This window comes from Neofelis nebulosa, chromosome 7 (genome assembly GCF_028018385.1).
Source record: "Neofelis nebulosa isolate mNeoNeb1 chromosome 7, mNeoNeb1.pri, whole genome shotgun sequence".
Classification (NCBI taxonomy): Eukaryota; Metazoa; Chordata; class Mammalia; order Carnivora; family Felidae; genus Neofelis; species Neofelis nebulosa.
This window is the reverse complement of record NC_080788.1, coordinates 94408413-94429284: the sequence shown is the minus strand read 5'-3', so window position 1 is coordinate 94429284 and position 20872 is coordinate 94408413. Positions and strand designations below refer to the sequence as shown.

The 20872-nt window shown below is 33.5% G+C and overlaps 1 protein-coding gene across 4 annotated transcripts in view; it reads right to left on the bottom strand.

Annotated features, from left to right (window-relative positions):
- Nucleotides 1-211: 211 nt before the first annotated feature.
- Nucleotides 212-20872, bottom strand: part of TOGARAM1 (TOG array regulator of axonemal microtubules 1) — an 83006-nt gene continuing 62345 nt past the window's right edge. For 3 of the 4 annotated variants that reach the window (XM_058738926.1, XM_058738927.1, XM_058738928.1), the window contains 6 exons: nt 18795-18921; nt 17212-17330; nt 6470-6659; nt 4827-5046; nt 1934-2020; nt 212-1351 (listed from right to left, as the gene is read on the bottom strand). In XM_058738926.1, coding sequence (XP_058594909.1) covers nt 1098-1351; nt 1934-2020; nt 4827-5046; nt 6470-6659; nt 17212-17330; nt 18795-18921 — 997 coding nt within the window. In that variant the 3' untranslated portion in view covers nt 212-1097. The remainder of the gene's footprint in view (nt 1352-1933; nt 2021-4826; nt 5047-6469; nt 6660-17211; nt 17331-18794; nt 18922-20872) is intronic. The other variant, XM_058738929.1, reaches the window with a different exon arrangement.

The window sequence follows — 20872 nt, the reverse complement described above, 5'->3', positions numbered from 1 at the left end:
AACTGGTAAGTGACTTGCCCAAGATCACATGCCTAATTTTCCTATAGTTCTATAGCTAGAACTATAATCCAGGTCTATTGTTAGGTCAATAGAGATAGGTCAATATTTTACCAAGTATACCAAGTGAAAATGATAGGTCAGTATTACAATATATATACTTTTTATTTTAACAAATTTGGAAGTTGGAAAAATAGGACACCTCTCACATATCTACAGAAATAAATCCTTTTATTTTTATAACATTCCTTTTCTTTTTAAGATGCATACAGTACTTATAGCCCAAGAATTCTGAGAAAAGCCTATAGAAGACCTGGCACTATTTTTGAGAATTACACAACTGGGCAGCAAAATAACACCTTTATAAATGTCAGGACATATAGAAATAAAATTTAGTGTTTTCACACAAAAATAGGGAAGTTACATTCAACACGTTTTCTTAAACGTGCATTTAAAATGTTTAAGTGTTTTCTAAAACTTTGGTCACCATGCTTCATTATAACTTGTTAAATTTCACAATTATGTAGATGATTAAACCCAAATGGTAAGCAAATATATCACATTAACACAGCAGCAAAAGCAAGCTAATACTGCACAATCATATTAGCAGACTGATTTCAGAAATACGTTTTTCACAAATAGCACACAAAAGTTAGTTTGTGATAACATAGTTCAATGACTTATTTCACTTCATAAAATAAGGCTGAGTAATGACAGAACATGATTACATAATAAAAAGTATATTTTTAATTACAAATCTAATTGTACATATAGGGCAATGAACTGTGGTTTCCATAGAACAGTGCAAATGAGCAGGACTTTCCTCAAAAATATAACTGGATTCATTCCATGGGCCTCAGATTTCATGAATATTAGGTTATATTAATTATTTTAGGTTTCTCTGTCTGTGATGGGTACAAGTGATAGGGTTGATACAGAGCAGATGTGTGCCCACTGGCTGCAAATACAAATAGCCATTGACTTAATTTACCAGATGAGTAGTGCAGGCACTGAAAATGTAACTTGAAAAAGTTCCATTTGTCATCATGTAAACAATTTTGTTCATCATACTATATTTCATCAAAGATTCATAATTCATCTCATATTGTCATATCGAGCAATTCTTCTAAACTCTTTTTGATATGTGGTGGTTGAGATGCAGCCTGATTTAACAGATTCTGACCCATTTGCGCAAAAAGTGCTTTTGATAATTTAGATGTGGCTGTTCGTATATTTCCTCCAGCTCCAGGCAAAGAGCCACTGTTTGTCATGTTCCCTAAGAGATGCCATAAAACAACCAATACTTTCTGTTCTGTGGCATGGGGCTTCCTTTGATAAAGTTCCGTAACAATATCTGAAACATAAAAATTTAGTAAACAGTCAGGTTTTTAAAAATATAAATTCAATTTCTGCTAATTAAAAAGCATATAAAATATATTAAGCTTCTTCTCTATGTCACTTGTCTTAAAATGTCAAGCATCTTAAAGAAGGTAAGGTCAGAAACTTTTCTTCCAAAGATTGGAATCTTCAAGTATTAGAATTCCATATAGGACAACTTAGCTCAGGCAAAATTAGTAAAGATAGGAATTAAACCCCAAATTCATCTCAATGTTTTCCAAAAAACATACATTTTTAACCCACTGATCTTTTATCAAATATATAATTTGAAACAGTTTTTCATGAGTACCAATTTGATTTTAATGTCTCTTTATTTTTAAACGTGACAAGGAAGAAATTCTTACTGGAAAAAAAAAGGATAAACAAAAAAATTTGGGGTAAAAGTCTTAAAAAGTTCTCGTATAGATCATTATGCAATTCATTTCTACATCGTGGGTAATGATATTGAATTTGGTAGCTATCCCAAAAAGAAATTGAACTACCTATCATTTTTCCTTAGTTAATATTTCTTTAGAAATAGCAATTAAAGAATATTTACCAGCAAGCTTTTCAGTCATATCCTGTTTTGCTTTTCCATTTAAAAACTGAGCTTTTGTGCAAAATGGCTGTAGAAGCAAATAATTGTCTAAACAAAAAGAATAATACAGACACATGTTTAAAGAGTTATGAGTTCTTACTTTTCATTACAAAGCATTAAAAGGAAAAGATACATAAATGAATGCAAATGTGTTAAAAAGATTTTTAAATCTATGTAATCAGTACTTAACATTATGTATAAAACCTTAATAGAATACTATTCTTATAGCAAATAAGAAATAAAATACCTCAAATAAGAGTTTTAAAAGAGCTATCATATGGCATAAAAAAGCAAAAGAATTGCCTATCTCCCAGTCATCTTATTCCAAAAAATAGAATATAGGTTTATTAAAGACAAAATAAAAAAAAACAGAAAAAAAACTACATTTTGGAGGGGGTAGTTTTTATTTTTACTGATTTTTTCAGTTTTAATTTTTTTAAGTTTTAATGCTTATTTATTTTTGAGAGAGACAGACAGAGCACGAGTGGGGGGGGGAGGGGGGTGGACAGGGAGAGAGGGAGACACAGAATCTGAAACAGGCTCCAAAGGCTCTGAGCTGTCAGAACAGAGCCCAACGCGGGACTCGAACTCACAAACTGTGAGATCACGACCTGAGCCGAAGCCGGATGCTCAACCGACTGAGCCACCCAGGAGCCCCATTAATTTTGTAATAATTATAGATCACAGGAAATTGGAGAGACAGTACAAAAAGGTCCTGTGTACTGTTCATCCAAAGGTTACATCTTACACAATTACAGTACATATCAAAACAAAGAATCTGACATTTGTACAATACCTGTGCATAGTTCTAATCTACATCATTCACCTTCTTTGTTGATTTTTAAGTAAGCTTTACACCCGGGGCTTGAACTCATGACCCAGAGATCAAGAGTCATATGCTTTAATGACCGAGCCAGTCAGGCATCCCTATGTGTGTATAGTTCTATGTCATTTTATCACATGTGTAGATTTGTGTAATGATCACTGCAATTAGCATATGGAACTATTCTATTACCACAAAGATCTCCACAGAGCTATCGCTCTATAGTCACATCCTAGCTGCCCGTAAACCCTGATAACCACTAATTTGTTTTCCATCTCTGTAAATGTTACCATTTTGAGGCTATACAAAGATGCCATCCTACAGCATGTGACCTTTTGCGACTGTCCTTTTTCACTAAGCATAATGCCCTTTTAGATCCATCCAAATTGTTACATGTATCTATAATACTACTTTATTACTAAGTACTATTTTATGGTATAGATGTATCATAAGTTTCTTCACTATTAACTCAGTGAATTACATTTAGGTTGCCTGAAGTTTTGGACTTTTGTAAATAAAGCTGCTATGAACAAGAGTGTAACTTCTTGGATGGAAGTTTTCATTTCTGTAGAATAAATGCCTAGGAATGCAACTGATGGGTTATATGGTAAGTGTATGCTTAGTTGTTTTTTTTTTTTTTAAAGAAATTGACAGGGGCGCCTGGGTGGCGCAGTCGGTTAAGCTTCCGACTTCAGCCAGGTCACGATCTCGCGGTCCGTGAGTTCGAGCCCCGCGTCAGGCTCTGGGCTGATGGCTCGGAGCCTGGAGCCTGTTTCCGATTCTGTGTCTCCCTCTCTCTCTGCCCCTCCCCCGTTCATGCTCTGTCTCTCTCTGTCCCAAAAATAAATAAAAAAAAAAAAAAAAAAAATTTAAAAAAAAAAAAAAAAAAAGAAATTGACAAACCATTTTTTAGAGTGGATACACCATTTTATTTATGTAGCAGAGATCCAGTTTCTCTGAAATCTTGTCAGCATTTGGTATTATCACTCTTTTTAATTTTAGCTGTCCTAATACTTGCTATAAACTGAATGTCTGTGTCTTCCAAAATTCATATGTTGAAACCCAATCCCTGTTGTTATGGTATTTGGAGGTGAGGACTTTGGGAGATGATTAGGTCGTGAAGGTGGAGCCCTCATAAATAGGATTAGAGCTCTCATAAAAGATGCCCCAGAAAGCTCCAGTGGAACCACGAAGTGGGCCCTCACCAGATACCAAATCTGTTGGCACCTTGATCTTGAACTTTCCAGCCTCCAGGACTGTGAGAAATAAATGTTTGTTTTTACACTGTCCAGTCTGTAGGTAGTTTGCTAAAGCAACCTGAACAGATGAACATATTTGTGTAGTGATCATGGTCTTAACCTGCATTTGTATTTCCCTAATGACTAGTGATGTTAAACATCTTTTTTATGTGTCTATTTGCCATCCATATATCGTCTTCAGTGAAGTGTTCCTTCATGTCCTTTGCCCATTTTCTAATTGGATTGTTTGTTTTAATGTTCAGTTTTGAGAGTTCTTTATGTATTCTAAGTTCTTCCTCAGACATGTGGTTTGCAAATACTTACTCCAAATCTGTAGTTTGTCTCTTTATGTACTTAACAGGTCTTTTGCAGAGCAAATGTTTTTAGATTTGATTAAGTCTAATTTATCGACTTTAATGGATCATGCTTTTAGTATCATGCTAACAACTCTTCACCAAGCCCTCAAGTCCTAAGGATTTTTACCTATGTTATCCTTAAAAGATTTACAGTTAAGTTTTACATTTAAATCTACAATCCATTTTGAGTTAATTTTGCACCAGATGTGAGGTTGAGGTAGGAATAAAAGGACTGAAAAATCAAAAATAAGAAAAAGTCAATTTAATGGGATAGTATTAAACTCTAAAAATAATTTAAACTACTGAAAATATCACAACATTAAATGACAAATATTTAATATCTATGATTTCAACATTATACAAAGTACATCATGTGTAGGACAGAAAGTATGAAAGTAAAGTCAAAATAATTTGAGTGCAAAAGTAAGATTTCTTACCTACATGCTGACTCAGTGCTTGAACAACATTTGTGGCAGCAGCATAGATGCCTGGATTCTTAGAATTCAGATTGTTATCTACTATTGCTGGAATTAGCATGTTGATTATAGGAGATAAGTTGTCTTTAAGCAAAGGAATCATTTTGTGCATTGTTTCTAGAGCCACCAGATTTACTTTACTATTGGAATCATGAAGCCGAGATTTAAAAGCATCAAAGATCTGAAAGTAAATTGGTAAATTATTTAATGTGAAATAATGTTTATAGCTATTTAAATTCTTTTTGGCATTCTATAGTATTTATGCTATTAATATACTATTTAAAAACATACACACAACATCTTATTTAACTTGAACATAGACAATAGGAATTTTATAAAAATTTGGATGTTAAATCTGAGTCTCAAACCTTCTTATAGCAAAATGACAAGTCTTCAAACATCACTCAAACAGACATCCTAATAAATTCAGGTTGTGAAATTTGATTTAGTAGGAAGATGACTGATTTACCGTAAATGTGATAAAAATGCTATTTTTTGGAAGGTGTGGTTAGCTTAGCTAACTCTAAGAACTCAAGGAAAGTTTTCATTTTTATCACTATTCATAACAGAATTAGATATATAACAACCATAGAGATTTGATTTAGTTTCAGTTTGGGTTTCTTATGAGAATTTTATATGCAATTTCAGAGTTAAATTTTTACTACCTTTTAACCTGATTACTTTAACAATTATTCCTTGCTCTTTAGAATTCTTAACTTTCATAAGTTTAAGATATAAAAAGTGAATGATAAGCAAAATCTTTAGTCACATTAGGTGAGTGAAGAGCTATTCTATGAGGCTGATATACATATACACATCTCTCATAAAAATATGAAAGTTAATATATAAATAAAAATTTTCATGGTGAGAACAGTCTTCCCAAGAGATTTATTTTTACTCAACAGATATCAGAAAATGCAACTTTCTGGTGCCCATCACATGATAATATGGTACCTTTCTTCTGAAAATTAAGAGACAACATTACTGGAATTAAGAGTAGTTAATGGTATGCTGGCCAAGTTTAATGCACATAATGCAAATTTAACATGGGATTTTATTAATAAATCACTAATGGAATTAACTGAATTAACTCTGAAGAAGCATAAATCATCTATGCTCTGGTACCACTAACATTTGTTACTATCTTCTTTTCTATTGCTTGTTGTCTAACATTGGTATATAAATTAGTATATATAAGATTTCTAATCTACATATAAAAATTTTAATATCTACTCTTAAGTAATATCAGAGCACCTAAATGCCCTGGTTTTTAAAATATTTATTGATTCACTTGACATATATGCACTGAGAGCTCTGAGAATACAGAGCTTTCAGGTTCCAAGAGCTCTGAGAATACAGAGCTTTCAAAGAGTTACCATCTAGTGGGAAAATTCAGACAAATTAAGCAGCTGTTTTCTTATATTATTATTTTATTTTCTTATTTTTTCCCAATTACTTTGAATTGTTCTAGAAAGTAATTCATTCTTCTAAGCTTAACATTTTAAAACAATACATATAAAGTACTAAGAGTTAGGGCAATTTTTTATACTAATGAGCTATTAGCTACATATTAAAAATGAAAATTAATTTTGACAGTTCATTACCTTCACAATGTTTCCAACAACAAGCTCTTGATTGTTTTCAGTATCTGATAAAAGCTGCTTAATCCCATTAATACGATCACGGAAGTCTTTTGCATTTAATAAACCTGTTATGACTTTAATGTATTCAGCACTTTCTAAGGAATTGCGGGGAACTGATTTTCTGGTGATGTCACGAATTTCAGTTACTTCTCTAAAGTCAAAGAAAGGGAAATTTAATTTCATTCTTAATTTCCTATGAGAAACATAAACATAATACATCTTATTACATATATATTTCTCAAAAATTCACAAACTGATCTGATAGCCACAATGCTAAAGGAGGTCCCTGCGATCTCCCCTGACTTTGGTGATTTGCTAGGAGGACTCACAGGATTCAACATGTAGTTTTACTCACAGATATGATTTATTACAGCAAAAGGATACAAAACAAAATAAACAAAGGGAAAAAGTGTAGGGGTCAAAGTCTGGAAAAAAACCAGCTATAAGCTTCCAGGGGTCCATTCCCAGTGAAGTAACATAGGACAAATTTAATTACTCCAGCAACAACCTGTGACAACACATGTGAAATGCTGTCTACCAATGAACCTTATTAGAGACTCCAATGCTCAGGGAGTTGGTCATGGTTGGTCCTCTGCCTAGGATATACTAAAATTCCAGGCTCCCAGAAGGAAAGCAGGTCTTCAGCATAAACCATATTGTTTGCTCAAATAATTTTGGTATAGTAAACTACTCTTCATCAGTTAAGGAACAGTGGATTATTTCAGGATTATTTCAGGAATCCTCCTGAAATCCTAGTTCCTAGATGCCAACCAAGGGCTAACCTTGTAAGTAGGACTTTCCAAAAATAGTAGTCTCAGGCCTGCTATGTTAACTCAAAATAACCATGTGAACTTGCATGGAAGAACTAGAATCTTGACAGGATTTATTATTTCAATTACTATTACTAGCATAATTTTTTTTATTCCTATAAAGGGGTGACTCAATATGGCAGATAAATGATCCCTTTGAAAGAAATTAAGTCATGCAAATTGATAAGTCTTACAGACAATAGTAACAGTTGCCAGTTACCATTTCTGACTACCAGTATTAAAAATGATGCTAATGTTATCTTAAGAGCACTGGTTAATGAATGACTCAGAATCATCTTAAAAGTAGACACAGGATGGTGATCTAGAATGTAGATCTTAGATGTATTCATCCATTATTTTTAATTTATTTAAATAAATCAATCTGAGATTAATTTGTAAAATGGTTAATTCTATACAATGAGAAAAAACAGAGGATTAAATTTATATTTAAACTAAGAAGTATATGATACATAAAAGGTGAAAAAATGAAGAGTAAAACAAAAGAACACCACAAGAAGTCATCTAATTACTGATACTTGTGTTTAAAGATGACTTTTTTACTGTTCAAAGCAAAATGGATTTGATAGTAGAATAGCATTGAATATACCTTAGGGGGAAAGATACAGTAAGAGTGAAATGGAGAAACTCACTATGTATATATTAACATCAATACAATTTATAAAAAAGAATGCATTAAAATGATCATAGAACACAGATGCAAAGAACTTCAACAACGAAATACTAGCAATTGAAGCAGCAATACATTAAAAGGATCATACACAATGACCAAGTGGCATTTATTCCAGGGATGCAAAAATGGCTCAACATCTCCAGGTCAATTAATGTGATACACCATATTAATAAAATTGCGAATAAAAATTGTATCATCCTCTCAATAGATAAAGAAAAAGCATCTGACAAAATTCAATAGCCATTCAACAAACTGGATTTAGATGGAAGATACCTGAACATAATAAGACACATATGATGAGCCCAACGCTAAGATCATACTCAATGATGAAAAGCTGAATGGTTTTCCTCTGAGAACAAGAACAAGATAAGGATACCCTCTTTTGCCACTCTTATTCAATGCAGTACTGGATGTCTTAGCCAGAGCAATTATGAAGAAAAAGAAATAAAAGTCTCCAAGTAAGAAAGAAAGAGGTAAAACTGCCTCTATTCACAGATGATATACAGTTGGCCCTTAAACAACATGGGTTTGCACTGTGCAGGTCCACTTACATGTGGATTAAAAAAAATTTTTTTTTAATGTTTATTTATTTTTGAGAGACAGAGAGAGCACAAGCGGGGGAGGAGCAGAGAGACAGGGAGACACAGAATCTGAAAAGCAGGCTCCAGGCTCTGAGCTGTCAGCACAGAGCCCAACACAGGGCTCAAACTCACGAACTGCGAGATCATGACCTGAGCCAAAGTTGGACGCTTATCCAACTGAGCCACCAGGTACCCCACATGTGGATTTTTTTTTAAGTTTATTTATTTATTTTGAGAGAAAGTATGAGGGAAGGAGAGGCAGAGAGAGAGGGAGAGAGGTAAAGAATCCCAAACATACTCTGCACTGTCAGTGCAGAGCCCAAGGCAGGGCTCAAACTCACAAACTGTGAGATCATGACCTGAGCTGAAGCTAGATGCTCAATGGACGGAGCCACCCAGGCACCCCTACATGTGGAGTTTTCATAGTACAGTACTGTAAATGTATTTTCCCTTCCTTATGATTTTTTTAATTTTATTTCTCTAGTTTACTTTACTATAAGGACACAGCATTTAAAACATATAATATACAAAATATGTGTTAATCAACTGCTTATATTATGTTTATCAAGTAAGGCTTCTTGTCAACAGTACGTAGTTAACTTTTTGGGGAGTCAAATGCTGTTTGTAGATTTTCAGCTGCATGAGGGTCAATGCCCCTAACCCCTGCATTGTCTAAGGGTCAACTTTATATAGAAAATCCTAAATAATCCACCAAAAAAACTCAGAAACTAATGAACAAATTCAGTAAAGTTTCAGGATATAAAATCAATATATAAAAATCAGTGGCATTTCTACACACTAACAAAAAACTATCAGAACAAGAAATTAAAAAACAATTTCATTTACAAATGCATCAAAAATAATAAATTACCTAGTAATGAATTTAGCCAAGGTAAAAGACTTCTACTCTATAAACCCTTGATAAAAGAAACTGAAGAAGATATAAATAAGTGGAAGATATTTCATGCTCGTGTACTGAATTAATATTGTTAAAATGTCCTTACTACCCAAAGCAATCTACAGACTGAATGCAATCCCCATAGAAATTCCAACAGCATTTTTCACAGAAATAGAACAATCTTGAAATTTTTATAGAACCACAAAAAACCTAGAATAGCCAAAGCAAGTCTAAGAAGAACAAGGCCGAAGGCATCATACTTTCTCATTCAAAACAGCAGGGTATTAGCATAGAAACAAACACATGTATAAATGGAACAGAATAAAGAGACCAGAAATAAACCCAGAGGTTAATTAATCCACCAATTAATTTATGATAAAGGGGCTAAGAACATACAACGGGGCAAGAATAATCTCCTCAATAAATACTGCCAGGAAAACCAAACAGCCAGCCATATGCAAAAAGAGTGAAACTGGACCTCTATCTTACTCTTACTCTATACACAAAAATCAACTCAAAATGGATTAAAGACTTAAATATAAGACCACAAAACTCATAGAAGAAAACATACATGGTAAGCTCATTGGCACTGGTCTCAGCAGTAATTTTTTGGATTTGACAACAAAAGCAAATATAAGCACGTAGGGCCATATCAAAGTTAAAGCTTCTGCACAGAAGAAACCATCAACAAAAATGAAAAGACAGCCTACAGAATGGGAGAAAACATTTGCATATCATATATCTGAATAGAAAGAGGTTAATACCCAAAAAATATAAAGACCTCACACAACTTAATAGCAAAACAACAACAACAAAAAACAAAACCAAAAACCTAGAAAACAAACAAACACCTACAAACAAACAAACAAACAAAACAAATATGGGCAGAGGAACTGAATAGACATTGTTTCCAAAGAAGCCATACAAATGGCCAACAAGTCCATGAAAAAGGTGTTCAACATCACTAATCATCAGGGAAATACAAATCAAACCATCATGAGATATTGTCTCATGCTTGTAAGAATGGCTATTATTAAAAAGACAAGCAATAACAAGTGTTGGTGAGGATGTGGAGAAAAAGGAAAAAGGAAGTATATAGCAATACAGGTCTACCTCAAGAAGCAAGAAAAATCTCAAATCAAACAACCTAACCTTACACCTAAAGCAGCTAGAAAAAACAACAACAAAACCTAAAGCCAGCAAAAGAAGGGAAATAATAAAGATTAGAGCAGAAATAAACGATATAGAAACAAACAACAACAACAAAAAACCAAAATAGTGGAACAGATCAATAAAAGTAAGAGCTGGATCTTTGAAAGAAAAGAATTGATAACCCCCTAGCCAGACTTCTAAAAAAGAAAAGGGAATGAACCCAAATAATTAAAACCACAAATGAGAGGGGAAAAATAAAAACTAACTACACAGAAATAGAAATAATTATGAGAATGTTATGAAAAATTATATGCCAAAAATTATATGGACAACTTGGAAGAAATGGATAAATTCCCAGAAACATGTAAATTACCAAAACTGAAACAGGAAGCAACAGAAAATTTGAACAGATCAATATCCAGCAAAGAAACTGAATCAATAATAAAAACTCTCCAAAGATACAAAAGCCCAGGGACAAATGGCATCACAGGTGAATTCTACCAAACATTTAAAGAAGAGTTAATACCTATTCTTCTCAAACTATTCCAAAAAATAGAAAAGTAAGGAAAACTTCCAGATTCATTCTATCAGGCCAGCATTACCCTGATTCCAAAACCAGAGAAACAACTTCACTAAAAATGAGAACTACAGGCCAATATCCCTGATGAACATGGATGCAAAAATTCTCAACAAAATACCAACAAACCCATCTAACAGTACATTAAAAGAATCATTCACGATGATTAACTGGGATTTATTCCTGGGCTCCAAGGGTGATTCAATATTCGCAAATCAATCAACATGATACACCACATTTACAAAAGAAAGGATAAGAACTATATGATCTTTTCAATAGATGCAGAAAAGGCATTTGACAAAGTACATTATCTATTCATGATAAAAATCCTCAAGAAAGTGGGGATAGAGGGAATATACCTCAACATAATAAAGGCCATACACAAAAAAACCACAGCTAAAATCATCCTCAATGGGGAAAAACTGAGAGCTTTTCCTCTACAGTCAGAAACAAGACAAGGATGTCCACTCTCACCACTGTTATTTAACATAGTCCTGGAAGCCCTAGCCATAGCAATCGGACACCACAAAGAAATAAAAGGCATCTGAATTCGCAAGAAAGAAGTTGAACTTTCACTATTTACAAATGACATGATACTCTATGTAGAAAACCCAAAAGACTCCACCAAAATATTACTAGAACTGAAACATGAATTCAGTAAAATCATAAGGTACAAAAACAATGTATAAAAATCTGTTGCATTCTTTTACACCAATAAGGAAGCAGCAGAAAGAGAAATCAAAGAATCCATCCCATTTACAACTGCATCAAAAACGATAAGATACCTAGGAATAAACTTAACCAAAGAGGTAAAAGATCTATACTCTGAAAACTATAAAAACACTGATGAAAGAAATAGAAAGGATGCCTAGGTGGCTCAGTCAGTTGAGTGCCTGACTCTTGATTTCAGGTCACATCATGACCTCAAGGTGGGATTGAGCCCCAAGTCGGGCTCCGTGCTGAGCATGGATGGAGCCTGCTTAAGATTCTCTCTCTCTCTCTCTCTCTCTCTCTCTCTCTCTCTCTCTCCCTCTCCCTCTCCCTCTCCCTCTCCCTCTCTCGCTCCCTTCCTCAGCCCCTCTCCCTGGTTTGCACTCTCTCTCATTTTCTCTCTCAAAAAAAAAAAAAAAAAAAAAAAAAAAAAATTTGAAGACGGCATAAAGAAAAGCATTCCACCCTAATGGATTGAAAGAACAAATATTGTTAAAATGTTTATACTAACCAAAGCAATCTACACATTTAATGCAATCTCAATCAAAATACCAACAGCATCTTTCACAAAGCGAGAAGAAACAATCTTAACATTTGTATGGAACCACAAAAGACTCTGAATAGCCAAAGCAACCTTGAAAAAGAAAAGCAAAGCTGGAGGCATCATAATTCTGGACTTCAAGTTATATTACAAAGCTGTAGTGATTAAGACAGTATGGGACTGGCACAAAAATAGACACATAAATCAATGGAACACATAGAAAATCCAGAAATAAACTCACAACTATATAGTTGATTAATCTTCGACAAAGCAGGAAAGAATATCCAATGGAAAAAAAACAGTCTCTTCAACAAATGGTGTTGAGAAAACTGTACAGCAACATGCACAAGAATGAAATTGGACCACTTTCTTACACCATATACAAAAATAATTCAAAATGGATGAAAGACCTAAATTGAGACAGGAAACCATTAAAATCCTGGGGGAGAATACAGGCAATAACCTCTTTGACACTGGCTGCAGCAACTTCTTACTAGATAGATCTCCTGAGGCAAGGGAAACAAAAACAAAAATAAACTATTGGGAATTCATCAAAATAAAAACCTTCTGCATAGTAAAGGAAACAATCAACAAAATTAAAAGGCAAACTATGGAATAGGAGAAGATATTTGCAAATGACATATCTGATACATCATATGACACACAAACACACACATGAAAAGATGCTCAACATCACTGGTCATCAGAGAAATACAAATCAACACTACAATGAGATATCACTTCACACCTGTCAGAGTGGCTAAAATGAACAACACAGGAAAGAACAGGTGTTGGCAAGGCTGCAGAAAAAGGGGAACCCTCTTACACTGCTGGTGGGAATGCGAACTGGTGCAGCCACTCTGGAAAACAGTATGGAAGTTCCTCAAAAAATTAAAAATAGAACTATCCTACAATCCAGCAATTGTACTACTGGTATTTACCCAAAGGATACAAAAATACTGATTCGAAGGGGCACATGCACACCAATGTTTATGGCAGCACTATCAATGATAGCCAAATTATGGAAAGAGCCCAAATGTCTATCTACTGATGAATGGATAAAGAAGAGGTAGTATGGATGTATGTATGTGTTTGTGTATGCATATGTGTGTATAATATATACATGTATATAGTTATATGTATGTAATATACATCTGTATATAATATATATATATTATACATACATACATACACACACACACACACACACACACACACACACAATGGAATGTTAATCAGCCATCAGGAGAATAAAATCTTGCCATTTGCAATGATGTCGATGGAGCCAGTGTATTATGCTAAGCAAAATGAGTCTGTCATTGAAAGACAAATACCATATGATTTCACTCATATGTGGAATTTGAGAAACAAAAGAACACAGAGGAAGGGAAAAAAAAGAGGCTAACCAGGAAACAGTTTCTTAACTATAGAGAACAATCTGATGGTTACTGGAGGGGATTTGGGTGGGGGAATGGGTTAAATGGGTGATGGGTATTAAGGACAGCACTTGTTGTAATGAGTACTGGGGTGTTGTATGTGAGTGATGAATCACTAAATTCTACACATGAAACTAATATAACACTGTATGACAACTAGAATTTAAATAAAAATTTGGATGAAAAAAAGGGCAGGAAAAGTGGAAAAAAGAAACAAAATCAGGACAGATTGAAAAATAATGTAAAAAAAAAAATATCAACATGATAGGCTTAAACCCAACCATATGAATAATTATACCAAATAGAAATGGTCAAATACTTTAATTAAAGGGGAGAGATTATTAGATAAAAAAGCAAGATTTAATCAGATATATAAATATATATTAAATATAACATATATTTTTACAAAAACATACTTTAAAAAGACATACTAAGAAACACAAGTCAAAACTATAACGTGGTAAAGAATAATTAATCTGACATTGTAAAGTTATAAAGAAGACTTTATTTAAGACTGTGGAATAGGGGTCATGACTACTGCAATATAGGAGATAGTCAGAAGGTGTTCAGTTCTGAATGCAGTAAGACAGCTGGAATTTATAGCCAACAAGCAGACTTAGAGGATTCATGGATAAAAAGCCTGTGTAAAGTATAGCCAAAGAAAAAGTCTTTGTCATATGAGATACCCGTTTATACCCACTTGGAGAATAACACATATTGATGAGGAGGTGTTAAAACTGGAACCATCTTATACAGCTGGTAAGAAACACATTTCTAAATAGCCCATGTATTAAAGAAGAAACCACAAGGGATCCAACATTACTCCCATAACAAAACCAAAGACATCCTAAGACAAGAAAACTACAGATCCCAGGACTATAGACAAAAAATACCCACCTAATTTTAGCAATCCAACACCAGTGATATATTAAAAATATAACACTTCATGATCAAGTGCTACTAATCCAAGCAATACAAGTTATCTTTTTTAACATTTGGAAATCAATGACTGTAAACCATTCATATTAATAGAATAAAGGAAAAATACATGATTATCCTAATAGACATGGAGAAATCACTTGACAAAATTCAATAACCATTCACGATAAAAACTCAAACTAGAAAGAGGAAGGAACTTTAACCTGATAAAGGACTTTTATGAATCTATAGCTAACATCATACTTAGTGGGAAAAAACCAAATGTTTTGTCCCTAAGATTAGGAATAAGGTAAAGATGTTTGTTCTTAATATTTGTATGCAACATCATAGTCAATATTCTAGTCATTGCAATTCAGACAGGAAAGGAAAAGAAATTAGAAACATACAGATTAGAGAAGAGGAAATAATACAAGTTGATCCTGGGCAATCTTGTGATGGCAAAAAATAAAGAAATGTAAAATGTGCCATGTTGAAAAAGCACAGCAGCCAACCTGAGGGAGATCTTAAAGTTGCAACAATTTGAAAAAGTGAGTAATGAATACTTTTTATAGATATAGATAGATTATAACCCATAAAATAAAATAAAAATCCATCCATCTACAATAATATAAATATTTGAATAAGTGAATACATGGAGGAAAAGTAGCAGTTTTCTTCATGAAAAAATTCAACTAATAAATGTAGAAGAATAAGGTAAATAAAAGATCACCATTAGACATAAATAAATAAATAAATAAATAAATCCCACAATAATTGCTGCAGGCAAGATCCATCAATGGTTGCTAAGATTTGTAAACTACAGTATGATGAGAAACAGGAGATTTATATAGTCTCAAAGTATTCCAAAATATCTATTATTTATAAGGGGGAAAATAGTAATTTTGCAGTGAAGAAACCCAAGAGAAACCACCTTATCAGAGGATCAAGGTTAACACGGTCAGTAAGAAGGCACAGCAACATCATGCACCTCATGAAATGATGCACTGAGAAGGGTTCAACTTGACTTTTGAGGTATTTTTTGTCAAAAAATGCATAACTTCAAATCTAACTGTGAAAAATGATCAGATAAATCCCAATTAAGAGACATCTACAAAATAAGTAACTGACCAGAAAGGGCTTGGTACACAGTATATTCTCAATTAATATTTAAAAAGCTACTTTTTGTTGGTTGCAAAAAGTTTTTGACCAAAATGTCTGACCCAGGATTTTATGTGATTATATATATATATATATATATTTTAAATATTCAATGACACTTTTTTTAAGTTTTATTTATTTTTGAGAGAGAGTGAAAGAGAGAGAGAGCACTCGCATACACACAAGTTGAGTAAGGGCAGAGAGCGAGAAGACAAAGAATCCCAAGCAGGCTCCGGACTGTGAGCGCAGAGCCCGACATAGGGCTCAAACTCATGAACCTGGAGATCATGACCTGAACTGAAGTCAAGTCAGATGCTTAACCGACTGAGCCACCCAGGTACCCCTGTGATTATACCTTAATGTGAAAAAAACGGCAGATTCTGATTCCATAGGCTTGGGAAGATTACAAAATTTGGATTTCTTTTTTTTCTTTTTTTTAAGATTCAAATTTCTAGTAAGTTCTTAGGGGATGCCAATGGGGCTGTTTTATGGACTGTACTTAGAATAGCAAGGTCCCAAAAAGCATGTATTTTCACATGGATTTTAATTTTTTAATAAAATGTATATTTTAGTTTATGAAATATTTCAAAAATATACAAATCTAGAAAATATGAAAGATACTTATATTATCTACCATGTAGTTTTAAAAATAATGTTTAAAATATATTTTAAAATATGCCAGAGATCATACTTTCAAAAGAAAAAAATTTTTAAGTTATATAATCAATCTATTACATGTTACATAATGTAAACAGGTTCCACAATAGCATATATAATTACATTCACAAAAATTTTAAGAGGATTCTTTTTCTGCCTGGTGGTGATTAGTTAAGTTTTTCTTATAATGTCTGGATTTTCTAAAGTTTTTTTTTCTTTAATCATAATTATGTATTATTTTCATAATCAAGGGGAAAAAGTAAAGGCTATAAATTAATACAAAATAAATTAGAGTTGTCCAACACAGGCCTAATATTGACAAGTTCAACAGCACTTTATTAAACCACATTAATGCTTTAATAATGTTTAGTGCATATAAAAGAAAGTTGCTGTGAATATGCAATTCCCTTATTAAATCTAATTACCTCACACTTTCTAAGTTCTTACTTTCAACTTTTAAAACTCCATTCAGTTTTGACAAATATCCCTGGAATAGTTCATAAAAATATCCAAATGAGACTACTATCACTAGGGAGTAATTTCTCCAATGATGTGAAATATCAAATGAGCCTACCTTTCAGCTGAATTGAAAGCATCTCTAGAAACAAAGGATGACCGTGTATTTCCAACAGTACCAGTATGAGATCGTCTTCCTTTTGCTGAAGGAGTATCTAGTGGTATCTCTCCCAAACCCTTTAAGTAATATAAAGAAAGACAGTGTAATAAAAGTCTTTTTTAAAAATTTTAAAAAATGTTTAATTTTGAAAGAGAGAAACAGTGTGAGTGGGGAGGGGCAGAGGGACAGCGAGGTATAGAATCCAAAGCAGGCTCCAGGTTCTGAGTTGTCAGCACAGAGCCTGACACGGGGCTTGAACCCACGAACCGGGAGATCAAGACCTGAGCCGAAGTTGGACACTTAACCAACTGAGCCACCCAGACGCCCCTAAAAATTTCAAAACTAGTAAAATTAAATAATTTATACAATGCAATTTTCAGAGAACCCATTATTGATCTTTGTAATTGAAAGCATTTTAATAATCTGCTATGCTTCTGCTTCAAAAGGTATCAATACATAAAATACCTTCTAATTAGTAGTAAATTAACCAAATTAATAGGAAATGACACTGGCAGGGTAAAACTGTTTAAAAATTTTAAAATTAATATGCTACGTTTTATAAGTATTCTTCTTAAACCTTAAAATCTGTAGAGAAAATATGAACACATTACATAAATAATGAATTCCTATGCACCACCAGTGTGAGAATAAACACTTACATAAGAACTATTTAAAAATACTTGTACTTGAAATGACTCACAAATATAATCTGCCTCACGCTGGTAAGATAATTTTTTGCATGGTTACTTTAGTTATTTCTGTATGAATTAAGCTAAATGAGCAGAAGAAAATGCTCTAAAATGTATATTATCATACATCTTTGAAATACTATCCTTATGTAAATGAATCCTTTGCCAAAGATTATCAGTAAAGAATAACATAAATTACCACAGAATAATTCTAGATTATTTAACATATTTTTGTAAAAAAATAATATGTAAGTGGATTACTTTTTTATAAGACACTTTTCATATTTTAATTTACGTGATATTCCCTCATTCACTCATTTCAGACATGTCCAAATCCCCATTATCTACCAGGATAAATAAGACATGGGGCTTCCCCTCAAGCAGCTCCCAATTAATGTTCTGCAGTGTGATAGGAATTCTAATAGTGGAATATGCAAGGTAAATAAAGTAGGAACCAAGCATGAAGAACATCACTATTCTTACCTTATAAAAATAAAACTTCAGGTTAAAGAAATGAAGCGATGTACCTAACATTATAGTTCGCTAATTCTCAGAGTTGTGATTCAAACCCAAGTCTTGTCACTCCAGTAAACCACACTATGTTCTATTAAGTATCGAGCTTCTGTTCAATAAACACTTACCAACACTATGAATGTCTACTCCAAGTTTTTCAACTGCAGTTGTTGAAATGCTACTGTAGATACAGTCTGAATGGTTAACAGAGAAATAATTGGAAGTAATTACTTGTATACTTTAGCTTCCTGGTACTTTGCTTTTATTTATTTTTTATTATTATTTTTTTCTGGTACTTTGCTTTTAAAGCTGCTTATAAAATAAACTTTTTCCACATACCTTTTGCCGTAAGCTTTTAACAGATTCCTTAATATATGGCAAGTCTTTAGATGGGACATATTTTTCAAGCATTTTATCAAAGTTTGGATGACACATCAAAAGGAAAAGCATCTTTCGACCATAGTACCTACGGATATTTGAGAAATATGTAAAGAATGTTATATACCTTAAACAAACTCAGTTTCTTTCCTTAGATGCAATTTTTTTCAACAGAAAAAAAATCCATCAACATCAAAACTGTCACCCCTATTTTAAATAAACCACTGAAATGTAGTTATATTAATTGAGCTGGAATAAAGCATTTTCCTGCCCCTCACCTTTAAAAAACACTATAGCTTCAATTCTTTCAGTTATATGTCAGATGGAGAGCCAAAAGCTTGAATTCTATTTTTCAGACACCCTAGGGTCCATATCAAGGCCAGCATTTGGCACAACTGTGAGTTAGGAGAAGTTTGTCTTTAACCTGGGCTCCTTGCCCAGTGAGCTTTTGCTGCTCCCCTGCTGGTCAGATGTTCTGACCTAAGTCAACCTTCCCTAGGTTCTGTAGGAAATACAGAACCTTTTTTTTTTCATGCCAAAACTTACCTGGGTTCCAATTCTTCAAAACCTATTCTCTGCTACCTAAAACACACCCAAAGTTAGTTGATAAATCATTGATGATATATTAATGAATGTGTAATGCTCTCCAAACTAAATTTTTTACGATATATAAATTTTAAAATTATTCATTTAAAAAAAAATTTCTCTCAGGATAAAGCCTTAAGCCCAGATATCATTCTAATGGAAGGACTGCAGATATAGAAGTGTATACTGGAGATATTTTTGAATAGAGGGGTCTTACAGTACCTTTTAATTATACCATATTACTATCCTTCAAGGAGGCATGGCCCTAAAGCTAATTATAGTTATTTTTTTTTCCTACAAATTGGAATATAAGGAACTAGAAGAAGCAGAGAAGGCAAGGCTTGGGGGATAGGGAGAGGGTACAGAATGATTTCAGAAATATCTGTATCAACTAGACTCCAACTATAATGAAATTATAGAGAGGTAGTATCAGAAAATAAAAACTACCATTCTCTCCTCAGAACCAGAATAAAGTCTACACCCTGATAAGTAGTTCCTAATCAGTTATAGTTTCAAGGATGATTATAACTTTTAGCCAAGAATATTAAAAACTGTAGGTCCATCACAAGCCCTTAATGATAGGAGAATGGCTAAAACAATCAAGTAAACAAGCAATGGGGACACTAAATGTGAGAAATATTAAAGCTGTAAAGGTGTAACTATTTTATAACTTTAAAACTTCAAATAATAAATCAAGAAATGATGAAATGGATTAAAACAATTACCATGTCACTTAAGGAAAGGTTAAGATGTACACAAAACAGGGGCGCTGGGGTGGCTCAGTCGGTTAAGCGTCCGACTTCGACCCAAGTCATGATCTCACGGCTGGTCAGTATGAGCCCCATGTCAGGCTCTGTGCTGACAGCTCAGACCGTGGAGCCTACTTTCGGATTCTGTGTCTCCCCCCTCTCTGCCCTCCCCTGCTTGCGCTCCATCTGTCTTTCTCTCTCTCTCAAAAATAAACCTTAAAAAAAAATTTTTTTTAAAGATGTACACAAAACAACCATTATGAATCTTTTTCTTGTTCCTAACTAGTCTATTATGATCTGAACCCTCCTAAATTGCTTTGAACTTTACTTTGGTATACACAACTTCTAAAATGGCTCCTCAAAGACGTCCTGCTCTAATCCCTACAATTTGTAAATATGAGATATAACTTCCAGGATTATGTTATATTATATGGTATAGTTAACTCTAAGATATGGAGATTTTCTGGGTGGGCCTAATCTAATCAGACAGGCCCTTAAAAGCAGAGAGCTTTCTATGGCTGGTAAGAGAAGAGGAAGTAAGACAGCTTCTAAGCAACAGGGGGACTCAACATACTGTTTTTGGCTTGAAGATGGAGGGGGCTGCATAAAAAAGGAATTTGGGTGGCCTTAAGGAGCTGAAAGAGGACCCTGGTTGACAACAGCAAAGAAATAGAGACCTCAGTCCTAAAACTATAAGGAACTAAA